Below are 12,979 nucleotides of genomic sequence, written 5' to 3' on the forward strand. Positions count from 1 at the left end.
TCCACCTCCAGCTAATCCCCGCCAGCAAACACATAAGCCATTCCAGCTTGTCAAATGGGGAAACACAACTCCTTGGACTGTTCTGATTTTCCTCTCCTACGTTTCAGTACCCTGGTCTGCCACAGGTTCCACCAGACCCAATCCAGTCTCAGCAGTTTAGTGACCTGACTGTTCCTTGCTCGCCCTAGCCCCGCACCTCACAGACGCCATGCTTTTGCACAAAGCTTAATCTTGTCTTTTGTCTAGAATATTTCTGTTAGGAACACTTGTAAATAAAAGTTTTTGTTTTTGCAAATCACTCCAAGCTTCCAGTCTTTGGTTCTGCACCTGAGTCCATTCCATGCCACGGGCCTCTGAGCCCTGACAGAATCAAAGAGGTGAGTGTTTGCACCGTGGAGTGTCCTGCAGCTCAAGACAAACAGCATAAGCATAACATTTTTGAGAGCGTAAACATGAAACATCAAGTAGTACCAACATCAAGTAGTTGACGAACTGGCAAAGAAACGTCAGCATAGAGCTTAAGCCTGATTGACTCAGTTAGCTCCAGGTGAGTGAAGCTGTGGTGGCCCTGCCCATGGGCAGATCCAAGGAGCCTCAGGAGCCTGGTGGAAATTTCCAGGCACTCACCCAGACCATGACACTAACAATAACTTTAATCTGTGCAACAAAAATAATACAGTCAGTACTTGTTTTTATTTGCAAAGACATGCACTCTCTGAAAAAATTATTCTTTTTCACTCAAGTCAGAGTGAAAAAGAAATGTTCACATTACCATTACTTATTACTTACCATGTTCACTGGTAATTGAACTTAAGGGGGCCAGATGTAGTCTTTCCAAGATGGCGCCATCTCTCGTTTCTGAAATATTTATGTATTGTGTTTATAGTGGTGTCCCTGCTAAGTTTTAAAGAGCCACTCGCTGTTGGTGTATGAGCAACAGACAATTCTTAATATTCGTGACTTACTGCTGATGCTCCCCTGCGTTAGCCAGCGATTTGGAGGACTCCCACTGCCTCTGGTGTCAGTCTGAATTGATGCGAGAAGTGGATGTATATGTGGCAGATCAGATCTTGGATGTGGCGTGTCCTTGCCATCAGCGATCTTGGCTGTTTAGAACTTCTCTCTGCCCTCAAACAGCGCTGCCTTCTACCTGTTTACCCAACGTTATCGGAGCATGCTCACCTGACGCGGTTTTATTGGTCACCATGCTGACAAAATATGAAGGGAGCTAGAGCACATATAAACCACTTGCAAGTACTGCATATTAAACCTGCTCAACACTGGCCCCAGCCAGTTTCTTTCACAATAGATCATAAGAAAATCATTATAACCGCTTATTTTACTAAAAGATCAAAGAGAAAACAAACATTCTAATCAATTAAGCTTAAGCATACAAGCAATTACTTATGAATAAATTTTATCGTAGCTAAATCAAACTTCCAGAAAGTCACAACATGATCATAATTTTCTCTCCCCAACCTAGTCAATTGTTTGTCCCCTTTTATTCATGCTAACCCACAGTCACTAATTCACACATATTCACTCAAAATAAAAACAAATCTATCATTTTTGGTCTGGATTGACATGCGGCAATCCTTTTAGACAGGAACTCCCAGGTTGCCACAGGTGGCTTCTCCTCAGCCAGTTGTAATCTGGAAAAGGCCACCTTATATTTGCTGTCCCGAAAAAATTTCAGCGCTGTTAATTCAATCTTGCAGGCTTGCTTACAAAAAATGAGAGCAAAAGAGAGCTTTTTATTAGCTCATCAAAACACGACACATAATCACCTGACCGGTTTTCTCTAAGTGCACTGGTACAATTTTAAAGGGCCCAATTCTTGACATGTCCATGTTTAATAAAACTCACTCTGTTAAAATTGTCACGTCCGGTGTGGCAGACGTGTGGAGTTGTAGAAAGGACCCGAAGGGCGGCAGCTCTGGTGCAGGTGAGTATTTATTTACAGGAGTGGGTACAAACAGCAATGGTGGGTGAACATGAAACTAGAAAACCTAAACTGGGCAAAACTAACAAAACAAACCAGAAACGAAGATGCAGGGAGGTCCGGGGAAATACATACGGAGGGAGACCGGGGGGAAACAACACAGACAAACCAGCAACGAAGACGAGGTAACACACACTATAAATACACACGGCAGGAATCAGGGGATGGGAAACAGGAGGGGAACACACCTGGAAGACATCACAGCTGACGAGGCAGGGGAAACGTAAATAGAACACACTGACATAAGACACAGACTTTCACAATAAAACAGGAACTTACACATGCAAGGGACTGACTAAGAAACGTGGACTTAACACAGGAATACATGGGCAGAACTGAATAAACACTAAACAGAGGAAAAACAGAACCAAAATCACAATAATAGAAAACACAAAACGAAGCAAAACTCGAAGCAAAACAAAACAGGAGCAGTAGAAGACCAAAAACGAAACGCGCACGAAAAAACACTGGCGCACAAAGAACAGTTCAGTAGTAAGTCAGGGGGCCGACCCGGAGGTCGCCGGCACAAAAGTCCACAAGTCAAACGGTCGGGGGGCCGACCAGGTGGGTAGCACAGGTGACAGAGCTAGTCCGGAGGCCGGCCGTGTGGAAAGCAACGGTAGCGATGTGGAGGCAGTTCAGGGGGCCGACCGTGCGGAAGGCAGAGGCGGCGACTCAGGCGAAGGGGGTCTGGGGGGGGCCCACGACGGCCATGGCGCCCCACCCATAGCCTGGAACGTGGCCGGTTGACTACTATATCATTGTAAAATTCCCTAAAGGAAAAAAAAAACAAAAAACTTAATGATCTTATGAATATCTTTCGAACTTTCTAAATCCCAGAAAGTCGAGAAATCAGATCCAAGTGTGACATCAGCTGACACTTTTTACAGGAGACTCCATCTGAACTCTGTGGAGCCTGATCTCAAGGTTTTTAAGTCTGACCCTGAAACCAGAAGAGGATCTTTCTGTCTCTTCAGATTCATTGTGATCCAATGATTTCGGTTCTGCATGATACTGCTGATGTTTGCACAGAGCAGATAATGAAGTGAATGTTTTTGCACATTGGTAACAATGAAACTGTTTATTTCAAATTCAAATTCAAATTCAAATTTTATTTGTCACGTACACAGTCATACACAGTACGATATGCAGTGAAATGCTTGGACAACTGCTCGTGACCTAAAGAGAACAAAAAAGGAAAAGGCTATGAATAAGATAGGAAATAAATATGAAAAATTAAAAAGGGTAAATTTAACTAAGAAGGAATAAAATATAAATTAAGGTTAAAAATGAAATAACTGTACAACACAAATTAGAATGAAGGGTAAATTTAACTGGGAAGAATAAGATAAAGATAAATATATAAATTAAAGTTGAAAATAAAATAACTGTACAACAAAATACAAAATACACAATATAGAACTATATAAGAATGTATGAAGAAATATAAATGTAAATAAATATATACACAATAACAGCAGCTGTACAAGTATTAACCGGAAATGAAGAATATAGTGACCAGTGTTGTGCAAAACCAAAGTCCAGAAAGTCCAGTGTGTGTGTAAGAACTGTATGTGTGGGTCAGTACTGTGTGGTGGTGTGATTGAGAGACCGTATCGCCTGCGGGAAGAAGCTCCTCCTCAGTCTCTCTGTGTTGGTCTTCAGGGAGCGGAATCGCTTTCCTGACCTCAGCAGAGAGAACAGTCTGTTGTTGGGATGGCTGAGGTCCTTCACGATCTTCCTGGCCTTGGTCCAGCACCGCCTGCTGTAGATTGAGTGCAGGTCAGGGAGCTCGGAGCGGATGGTGCGCTCAGCTGACCGCACAACCCTCTGTAGAGCTGTACAGCGTGGGATCGTTTATGCACTTCAAGATGATCCGCAGTGGTGAAGGATGACCCACACTGGTCACAGACTTGCGTTTTGACGTCACTGTGACAGAGTTCATGTTGTCTTAATTCACTTGGTGTGGTGAAACCTCTTCCACATTCTTTGCAGTAGTTCATTTTGTCTCCAGTGTGTCTGCGTTGATGTCGTTTTAGGCTCTGTTGCTGATTGAACGTCTTCTCACCACCACAGTGACGACAGGGTTGAGAAGTGGATCCATCTGTGTCGCTCTGCTTCTAAACAAAGACATAAAAGACAGTGAAGGTCAGGCAATTCCTTCAACATTTTTATCTTGAACTCCGCCTGAAATAAAGAGCATCTGTGCCAGCATCCAATTACATTTTACTATTTACATTATAACACTCAACTTACTGGCTTACAATGACTCTTAATTTGTAGGTAATCTACTTATTGGGAAGATTGGTGATTAAACTCCTGGATGCTCTACTCTGCATGCCACAAGATACAAACCCCAAGCTTCTCTCCGATGCATCTATTGGAGTGTAAATGTTAGATTGATAGGAAGGGAAGGAGCTTTTAAAACTTTACATTTTTCCAACATCAGGAAAGTTTCAGGAGAATTGTGTCAGATTTGACTGAATATTCTGTAAATGAAGTTTTCATGTCTCATTTAGTTTTGAAAATAACTCATTCACTGCCAGCCATTGGCAGTGAAAGAGTTAAACCCATTGACTCATTCACTGCCATTGACGTTAAACTTCATTAACATAATACTTCAAACTAACTACAACTGTAAAAAGAAAAATACATACCTCACAGTAACTGCACTTGTAGAGTTTCTCTCTGCTGTGAATCTTTTGGTGTGATTTGAGGTAACGTGGAGATTTAAAAGTCTTCTCACACAGTTCGCATTTATAAGGTCTCTTCCCAGTGTGGGTAAACATGTGCCGCTCTAAGTTTTTGTATGTCACAAAAATTTTGCCACACTGATCACAGCAGCAAACATCCTTTTTTGTGTGAATGCGTAGGTGAATGTCTCGGCTGACTAGCCAGCGGAAAGTTTTTCCACAAATGTGACAGCTGTACGCCTTAAATCCGGAGTGGGTAACTTGATGACGCTGTAAGTAGCTACTTTGAGTAAAAGCTTTATCACACTGATCACAGCTGTACGCTTTAACTCCACTGTGGATGAGTTGGTGTGTTTTTAAGCTTCCAGCCTGGGTGAAAGACTTTCCACACAAGTCACAGCTGTATGCTTTAACTCCACTGTGGATGAGTAGGTGCATTTTTAAGTATGCACTCTGCGTAAAAGACTTTCCACACAACTCACAGCTGTATGCTTTAACTCCACTGTGGATGAGTTGGTGTGTTTTTAAGTATGCACTCTGCGTAAAAGACTTTCCACACAACTCACAGCTGTACGCTTTAACTCCACTGTGGATGAGTTGGTGTGTTTTTAAGTTTCCAGCATGGGTAAAAGATTTTCCACATTCATCACAACTATACGGCTTAACTCCACTGTGAAAAAGTTGGTGTGATTTTAAGTATGCAGCGTGGGTAAAAGACTTTCCACACAACTCACAGCTGTATGCTTTAACTCCACTGTGGATGAGTTGGTGTGTTTTTAAACTTCCAGCCTGGGTAAAAGACTTCCCACACAACTCACAGCTGTATGCTTTAACTCCGCTGTGGGTGAGTTGGTGTCTTTTTAAGGTGTCATGACGGTGAAAAGACTGTCCGCAGAAGTCACAGCTGTACGCTTTAACTCCACTGTGGATGAGTTGGTGTGATTTTAAGCTTCCAGCCCAGTTAAATGACTTTCCACACAACTCACAGCTGTACGCTTTAACTCCGCTGTGGATGAGTTGATGTTGTTTTAAGTATGCACTCTGCGTAAAAGACTTTCCACACAACTCACAGCTGTACGCTTTAACTCCACTGTGGATGAGTTGGTGTGTTTTTAAGCTTTCAGCGTGGGTAAAAGACTTCCTACACAACTCACAGCTGTACGCTTTAACTCCGCTGTGGGTGAGTTGGTGTGTTTTTAAGCTTTCAGCGCGGGTAAAAGACTTTCCACACAACTCACAGCTGTATGCTTTAACTCCACTGTGGATGAGTCGGTGTCTTTTTAAGCTTCCAGCATGGGTAAAAGACTTTCCACACAACTCACAGCTGTATGCTTTAACTCCACTGTGGATCAGTTGGTGTCTTTTTAAGCTTCCAGTGTGGGTAAAAGACTTTCCACACAACTCACAGCTATATGCTTTAACTCCACTGTGGATGAGTTGGTGTGTTTTTAAGCTGTCAGGATGGTGAAAAGACTGTCGGCAGAAGTCACAGCTGTACGCTTTAACTCCACTGTGGATGAGCTGGTGAGTTTTTAAGTTTTGAGAAAGGGAAAACGACTTTCCACAATCATCACAGCTGTATTTTTTCTCCCCCGTTCTTCTGTGAGGTTTGTCGGCCTCCTGAGAGCGCTGACTTCTTGCTCCATGTTGGTCCTGCAGTGACAGCGATACAAACAGAGGCAGTGAGTGAAATGCAGTCGTGGAACAAACTCAACCTTCAAACTTCCTCCACTAACACTAGTTTTAAACCAAAGGTTGAAGTAGTTCCTTTTCAGGCAATACACTCGGTACAACACACGTGGTATGGGATATCATGCCCTCACGACGTGTCCTGGCTGAGGAACACACTGCAGATTTTGTTCAGTGATGAGGCAAACTTTTATGTGAATGGTGAAGTTAACAAACAAAACCACCGCTATTGGTCTGACTCTAACCCACATTGGATGGATCCCTCCAAGACTGTTGGAACAACAAAAGTGATGGTTTGGTGTGGTATATGGGGTACAACGATAGTGGGTCCATTCTTCATCAATGGAAACCTCAACGCCACTGGATATTTGAAATTGCTACATGATGATGTGTTTCCCTCTTTATGCTGTGACGGCCAGAGTACTGGGTTTAGCCCAAATGACTTGGTCTTTGGCCACAAAGTTCGGGGACCATTGACAATGCTGTGCGATAAGTGGTTGTCAGGTGAACCACCAGTGAACTTGATGGATTAGGTTAATGGTTTTCGGCACGGACTGTATGTGGCAGGTCAGTTGGCGAAACAGAACCTTGAAAAGGTTCAGGTCAAGATGAAATATTTTCATGACCGGCGTTCTGAAGAGCAGCAATTTAGTGCGGGTGACCAGGTTTTGGCTTTTCTTCCAATTGCAGGGTCACCATTCCAGGCACGGTTTGCTGGGCCTTACACCGTGGTACAGAAACTGTCTGAACAGAATTATCAGATTGCTACACCAGATCGCCGGAAAATAAATCAACTTTGCCAGGTTAATTTGTTGAAACCATATCATGTTCGTCCTTTATCCGTCAGTCTGTCAGGCTCTCTCTTTTCTCCTTCCGCATCAACATGTTGGAAAACAACATTGCAGTGCAACAACATTTCAATCATCATCAAGCTGGGCTTCCCCATGTTTGTTGGTTGAAAAAGCTGATAAATCACCACGTTGTTGCACAGACTTTCGTAAAGTAAATGCAGTGACCAAACCCGATTCCTATCCCTTGCCTCATATTGACGACTGTATTGACCAAGTTGGTGCAGCAGAATATGTGAGCAAGTTTGATCTGTTGAAGGGATATTAGCAGGTGCCACTGACTCCCAGAGCTCAGGAAATATCTGCTTTCATCACGCCATCTGGTCTTTATTCATATACAGTCATGGGTTTTGGTTTACGCAGTGCTCCAGCTACATTTCAGCGACTCATGAATATGGTTGTTAAGAGAGAGAGCGATATCAAAACAGCCAGTAAAAGTTCTGCATATATGTGCCCAAGTGTTGTATTGAAGCAATCAAGTGATGAATAACTGTTTTCCACTATGTTGTTTTGCAATGTTTTTTGGGAGTTTTTTGCATTGTTGATTTGCTTCTTTGCCGAAGCAGCTAATAAAGCACAATTGAATACAATTTTGCCTCTTTCTTGTAAGATTCTATAATAGAATGAAACAATAATGCCAGTTATAAATAAAGAGAATTGAACGAATTACGAAACACTCATTTTATTTCTATTTGATCTGAAAGTTGTGTAATACTACAACCTGAAACGACAAATAGATTGTGTTGGCCTGTACAGGAGATAAAAGAAAAAAAAACACATCTGTTAAATGGAATAGTCCAAATCAACAAAGTAAACTGGACCTGGGCTTGTTGCAGGGATCTGAAATTACTAAACATTTTGTGAGTGTATGCACTCACACTTAGGACCATATAATAATAAATATGTGCGTGATGAAAGATTTCCTTTTTTTCAAGTCTGTCTTTGTACGGACCTGCCGTGTTCTCCGTTTTTTTGTACATGACTGTTTTGGAGGCAAATAAAATGCAAGTAGGGATTAAAACCGCAGAATTAATGATTACCGGTGCTGGAAATACTAGCGCTTGATGCAGTGTTTAGATTTTGTTGCCACTCGTACCCAACATGCAATGCGCGAAAGTCATGTGGTCTGTCAATCTCTGTTTGCATACAGGACCAACCGATCTACAGAAGATGACCTCTCTCTACCACACTCCGTGTTATGCTGTCACACCTGGAGAGGAAGAACACCCCTCTGCCAGAGTCCTTTTCATCGACTTCAGCTCAGCTTTTAACACGATCATTCTGCAGCAGTTGGTGGAAAAGCTGATGCTATTAGGTGTGGACCCTGCAACCTGCAATTGGGTTTTCAGCTTCCTGACAAAGTGACAAGAGGCAGTCACACATCAAAGACCATCTTGGTGAGCACAGGCTTTCCTCTGGGGTGTCCTGAGCCCGTTGCTGTTCAGTCTGCTCACACATTACTGTAAGCCAGACTCAGTGCTAATCATATTGTGAAGTTCAAAGACAACTGTGGTTGGTCTCATTACTGAAAACAATTAGTCCACTTATAGAATGGATGTGGAGCAGCTTGAAGTGTGGCGTAGATCCCATAATCTCATAAACAATAAAGACAAAACAGAAGACCTGTCCTTCTTTATTAATACCACATCAGTTATCAAAAAAGCACAAACGCATCTCCACTCCCCCAGGAGGCCCAGAAAACCTCACCTCCCCATCCGTTCAACTATTAGCACGGCTTTACTGTGATGCCTCCTGTCTACACACACATATAGCATACAATATACTCCCCAGATGCACACAATACTCTGTGAAAGGACTGTTGCTACCTGTATGAGCGTGACTATTTAGACTTGAGTTTTTGTTTTCTTTTTTTTATTTAGATGTTTTGTTATTTACCCTTTTAATTTATTACTGCCTTTTTACTCTTCTTTTTTTAAGCCATTTTCCTTTTTAATTTTATTGATTATTGCACTGTAGATTCTGGTGAGAAACTGTATTTCAGGTGATTGATTGATAGATATATATATATAGATTTGTTGGTTTTTGTTTTTTGCCCTTTATCACAGTTCCTCTTCCCCACTGTTTTTCTTTCCCTCTTTCTTTCTCCCAGTCATATCTGTCCCGTGTGTAGCAAGTGAAAATAAAATAAACAATAAAAGCAAAGGTAAATCAAATAGACTAATACAGCAAGGCCGGGATGGTCCATTTGGTAAAGTAAATCCGTTGGGCATCTTTCTTTGTCTCTAGACAATAATTCTGATGGCAAAAGAAACAAATGGGACAGGCAAAAAAGGAAAAAAACGAGAGAAACTGTATTTCGTTTCAGCCTGGGTATCACCATACAAAATGTCAATAAGCCTCTTCTTGAAACTTCTCCAATCTTGACAAACAAGCATCAGCTGATGAAGTGCACACAGTTTCAATAAAAGCTGTCACTTACTGTTATTTATTCATCTTTCAGTCACTTTAATTTTTAAAACTGTAATTTTAAAACTGTATATACTGTATATTCTGTGTATTTATTATTTCACTCCTATTGCCTGTTATTATTGTCCTTATCTTCAACGTATGCTGCTCGGTTGTTTGTTAATTGCCCCTTGAGGATAAATAAAGTTTTCTGATTCTGATAAAAGTGATATGTTCTTCACCTTTTGTGTTGATGACATTTATTTCCACTGTAGCAGCTGAGCTGAGTCCAAACGGCTGAAAATGTTCACCTGGTGCTCTGTCAAACTCTTCTCCTCCTGCTGATCAGCTGGGACACAAAACAGTAACATCACAGTGAGACAAGAACGTGAGAGGGACGTGTCCCAGGATTGAATTTAAAGCCATCATATTTACAGTTTGGATTTGGCGGACGCCCTCTTTATATATAAAGTTGTATATAGTATTTGTATTTGTATTCTATTTTTATCTTATTGTATATTTATTTTATTTTATTCTATTCTGTACAGTTGTGTACTGTATTTATTCTTATTGTATTTTTGTAATTTTTGCCTCATAACTTTTGCACTGTCCACTTCCTGCTGTGACAAAACAAATTTCCCACGTGTGGGACTAATAAAGGTTATCTTATCTTATCTTTACTTTTAGGAATAGTAACTGTGAAACTATGGCACTCATGACCATTGATCGATAGTCACGACATTACAACAAGTATTCATCAAGATACTTTTAAGAATATTCTTAACATGGACTCGGATTTTTAAAAAAATTATAAAAAAAAGAATTCTCTCCATCAATAAGAATTTACTGACTGCAACTTGAACGTTGACTCAAAATGACTTAAAATCATCCGGGAAAGATGCATTTGACAAATTATAGACAAAAAAAGCCTGATAAAGGACACATGTCTGTAATGTGTCTGTGAAATGGATGAATGTTATTGACTGAGCGGATAATGAACAAGTGTGTTCTAGCAGCTGCAGTTTCAGCTGCGTGTGCTAACACACACACCTTCCTGTTATCACTTCAAATAGAAATGAGGCTGTAGAGGTTTGGTGCAGGCAGAAAAACAGCTGCAGGGACAATGAAAAGACTTTTCTGCTCCAACTTCTCCCAGCATGCTGAGCTAATGATTAGTTGGTGTTTTTCTCCAAACACTCTCTCACTCTTCTCTCAACGTGTTCACAATAAACTGTGAACAGACACCGAGGAGAGCAGCAGAAGACCTCATTCAGGAGCTAAACTCAACATGAACTGAACTCACAGTAAAGTTAGCTCGGTGCTTACCTTTAGATGAGCCCACAAACCGAGAGAAACTCCGCGATGAAGCTGCAACTCTTTCCAAACACAGGAAACAGATCAGGGAGCAGAGACCCACGTGGTTCACGCTGATCTCAGCTACGATCCAGGAGACAAGGGTGGGCAGATCGATGCAGATATCGATCAGGACGTTGGTAGTGGTTTATGATCGATACTTTAGTTCGTTTCTCTCCTCTAAGTTCACTACTTTACTCCCGTTTCATGAAAAAGCAGCTCTCTCTGCTCGACTCCCTGTCACTACCCGATCCGTACCGGAAACCCGATCGGTACCCCGCATGCGCGAAAGGTTTCTACTTCCGGTCGTAGCGTTTTACGATAGTTATGGGTCAGAGTATCTGTTAAAATGTTAAGAATAACAAGTATATCTTAAAATGTTTGCAATAATGAAGCATTTCAGTACAATGTAGACAAAAACGAAAAATAAAAAGAAAGTTACGGATCAGGACTCTCCGATCCTTACTGCGCATGTGTAAAGTCTGACCGTACAAATCAAGAGCACCTGGCTGCAGCCACTGTGGAGCTCCACAGTAACCGGAAACACGTGACCTCCACAGTAACCGGAAACACGTGACCTCCACAGTAACCGGAAACACGTAACTTCAGTTAAATCGACTATGACAGCGAAAACTAAATTGCGTTTTTGTTACTATTGATGCTGCTGAGAAATAAAAATGGTTTTAAGTGGGGTTTTTTTTTTAACACTCTGGGTTTGTTCAAAAAAATTCACCATCCCCTAAATTGTTCGTGGCCAAAAGTGACACTTGCTGTTTCGCTGATTTATTAATTTTTTACAGTACATCGCGTTGTGCGTTCTGATTGCTGTAGACCATTGTCAATCAATCTAGTCCAGTGTCTCCTGTACAGGAGCGGTCCCTAATAGGCCCACGGACCGCTCCCGGTCCGTGAGTCTTTTGGTACCGTTCCGCGAGAGTTGATCCTCCGGTGTGAAATGTATGGTTGTAGTTGTGTGTCTTATTTTGAAAGAACTATTTACGCGTTACCATAGCGACCAGAGAGCGTTAAGAAGCAGAGAGGAGAATGTCACTGTCATTGTTGCTGGCGCACAGCTCAAGTCACGTTTATTATTATATTTACAAAATACCACAGTTTCTTTTTTTAAATTCTTTTGTTGTATTTATCCGCGACACCTTAAAGGTCGTTCCCTGAAAATATTGTCTGACATTAAAGTGGTCTGTGGTGCAAAAAGCTTGGGGACTCCTGCTGTACAGTACAGAATGCGTTTAGCTTGTCGAATTTACATAAATCTTCGATCGCTAGCAATGTAACTCTGAAGTGCTGTACTGTATGTTTGTAAGTTTTCTCCCAAACAAACACAACAATGCCGACGAAACGTTTTGCACCCTCAAATGCACCTTTAGGTTTCATTCCATAATCCGGACTTATGTTTCTACGAAGGTTTGAACTCTAAGAGTGTTTAAACAAAAGAGAAAAGTGTGAAAATGTTCATGCCTGTCTGAGAAAAGTGTATAAAGCAAGTAGTGAGGGGTTTTACAGTCTTAACATCTATAATAATTGTAAAAAATAAAGTTGGCTACTTCATGGATTTCACCTACCGCGGGTTATTTTTAGAACGTAACACCAGCGATAAACGAGGGGCTGCTGTATTATTAATAGTAGTGTCTGGGACATCTAATTGATTAACATCAACATTGATTATTATGCACTATTATTTTTGTTCAAGGAGAGCAAAAAATATAAAACTCTCTCTCAGCTTGTTTGTTGCCAAAAATGGCCACTTTTTGTGTATGTTCACAAAATGCTATAAAATGTATATTTCTTAAAACATTTATCTACTTTTGCCGACGTGACTCTTTAAAATAGCACCAGTCCTTTTCATCAAAATCAAAATTGTATCTGAGCATCGGGGAAAAGGCTGTCTTGCAATTGTTGAGGTCACTAGTGTGTGCCCCATTTCTTCCGGGATCACTCTCTTTATAGGTTTTAGTGGACTCCTAGTACTG

The 12,979-nt window shown here is 41.3% G+C and overlaps 1 protein-coding gene across 2 annotated transcripts; it reads right to left on the reverse strand.

Moving 5' to 3' along the window:
* Positions 1-1,483: 1,483 nt before the first annotated feature.
* Positions 1,484-11,475, reverse strand: LOC146702348 (uncharacterized). Of its 2 annotated transcripts, none has more exons than XM_085468810.1 (5): positions 10,965-11,475; positions 9,881-9,987; positions 4,660-6,348; positions 3,847-4,122; positions 1,484-2,775 (listed from the first exon to the last, which is right to left on the reverse strand). In XM_085468810.1, exons 2-5 carry the CDS (start codon positions 9,896-9,898, stop codon positions 2,761-2,763), a joined length of 1,998 nt encoding a protein of 665 aa, XP_085324936.1. In that variant the 5' UTR covers positions 9,899-9,987; positions 10,965-11,475; the 3' UTR covers positions 1,484-2,760. The 2 variants fall into 2 exon arrangements, with proteins under 2 accessions (XP_085324936.1, XP_085324937.1); XM_085468811.1 differs by having other exon boundaries at positions 1,484-3,089; positions 3,845-4,122.
* Between the last annotated feature and the right edge of the window lie 1,504 nt (positions 11,476-12,979).

This window comes from Copadichromis virginalis, linkage group LG9, assembly GCF_057382275.1.
Source record: "Copadichromis virginalis isolate Kocher_CV1m ecotype Utaka linkage group LG9, C_Virginalis_male_GT1.1, whole genome shotgun sequence".
In the NCBI taxonomy this organism is placed as follows: Eukaryota; Metazoa; Chordata; class Actinopteri; order Cichliformes; family Cichlidae; genus Copadichromis; species Copadichromis virginalis.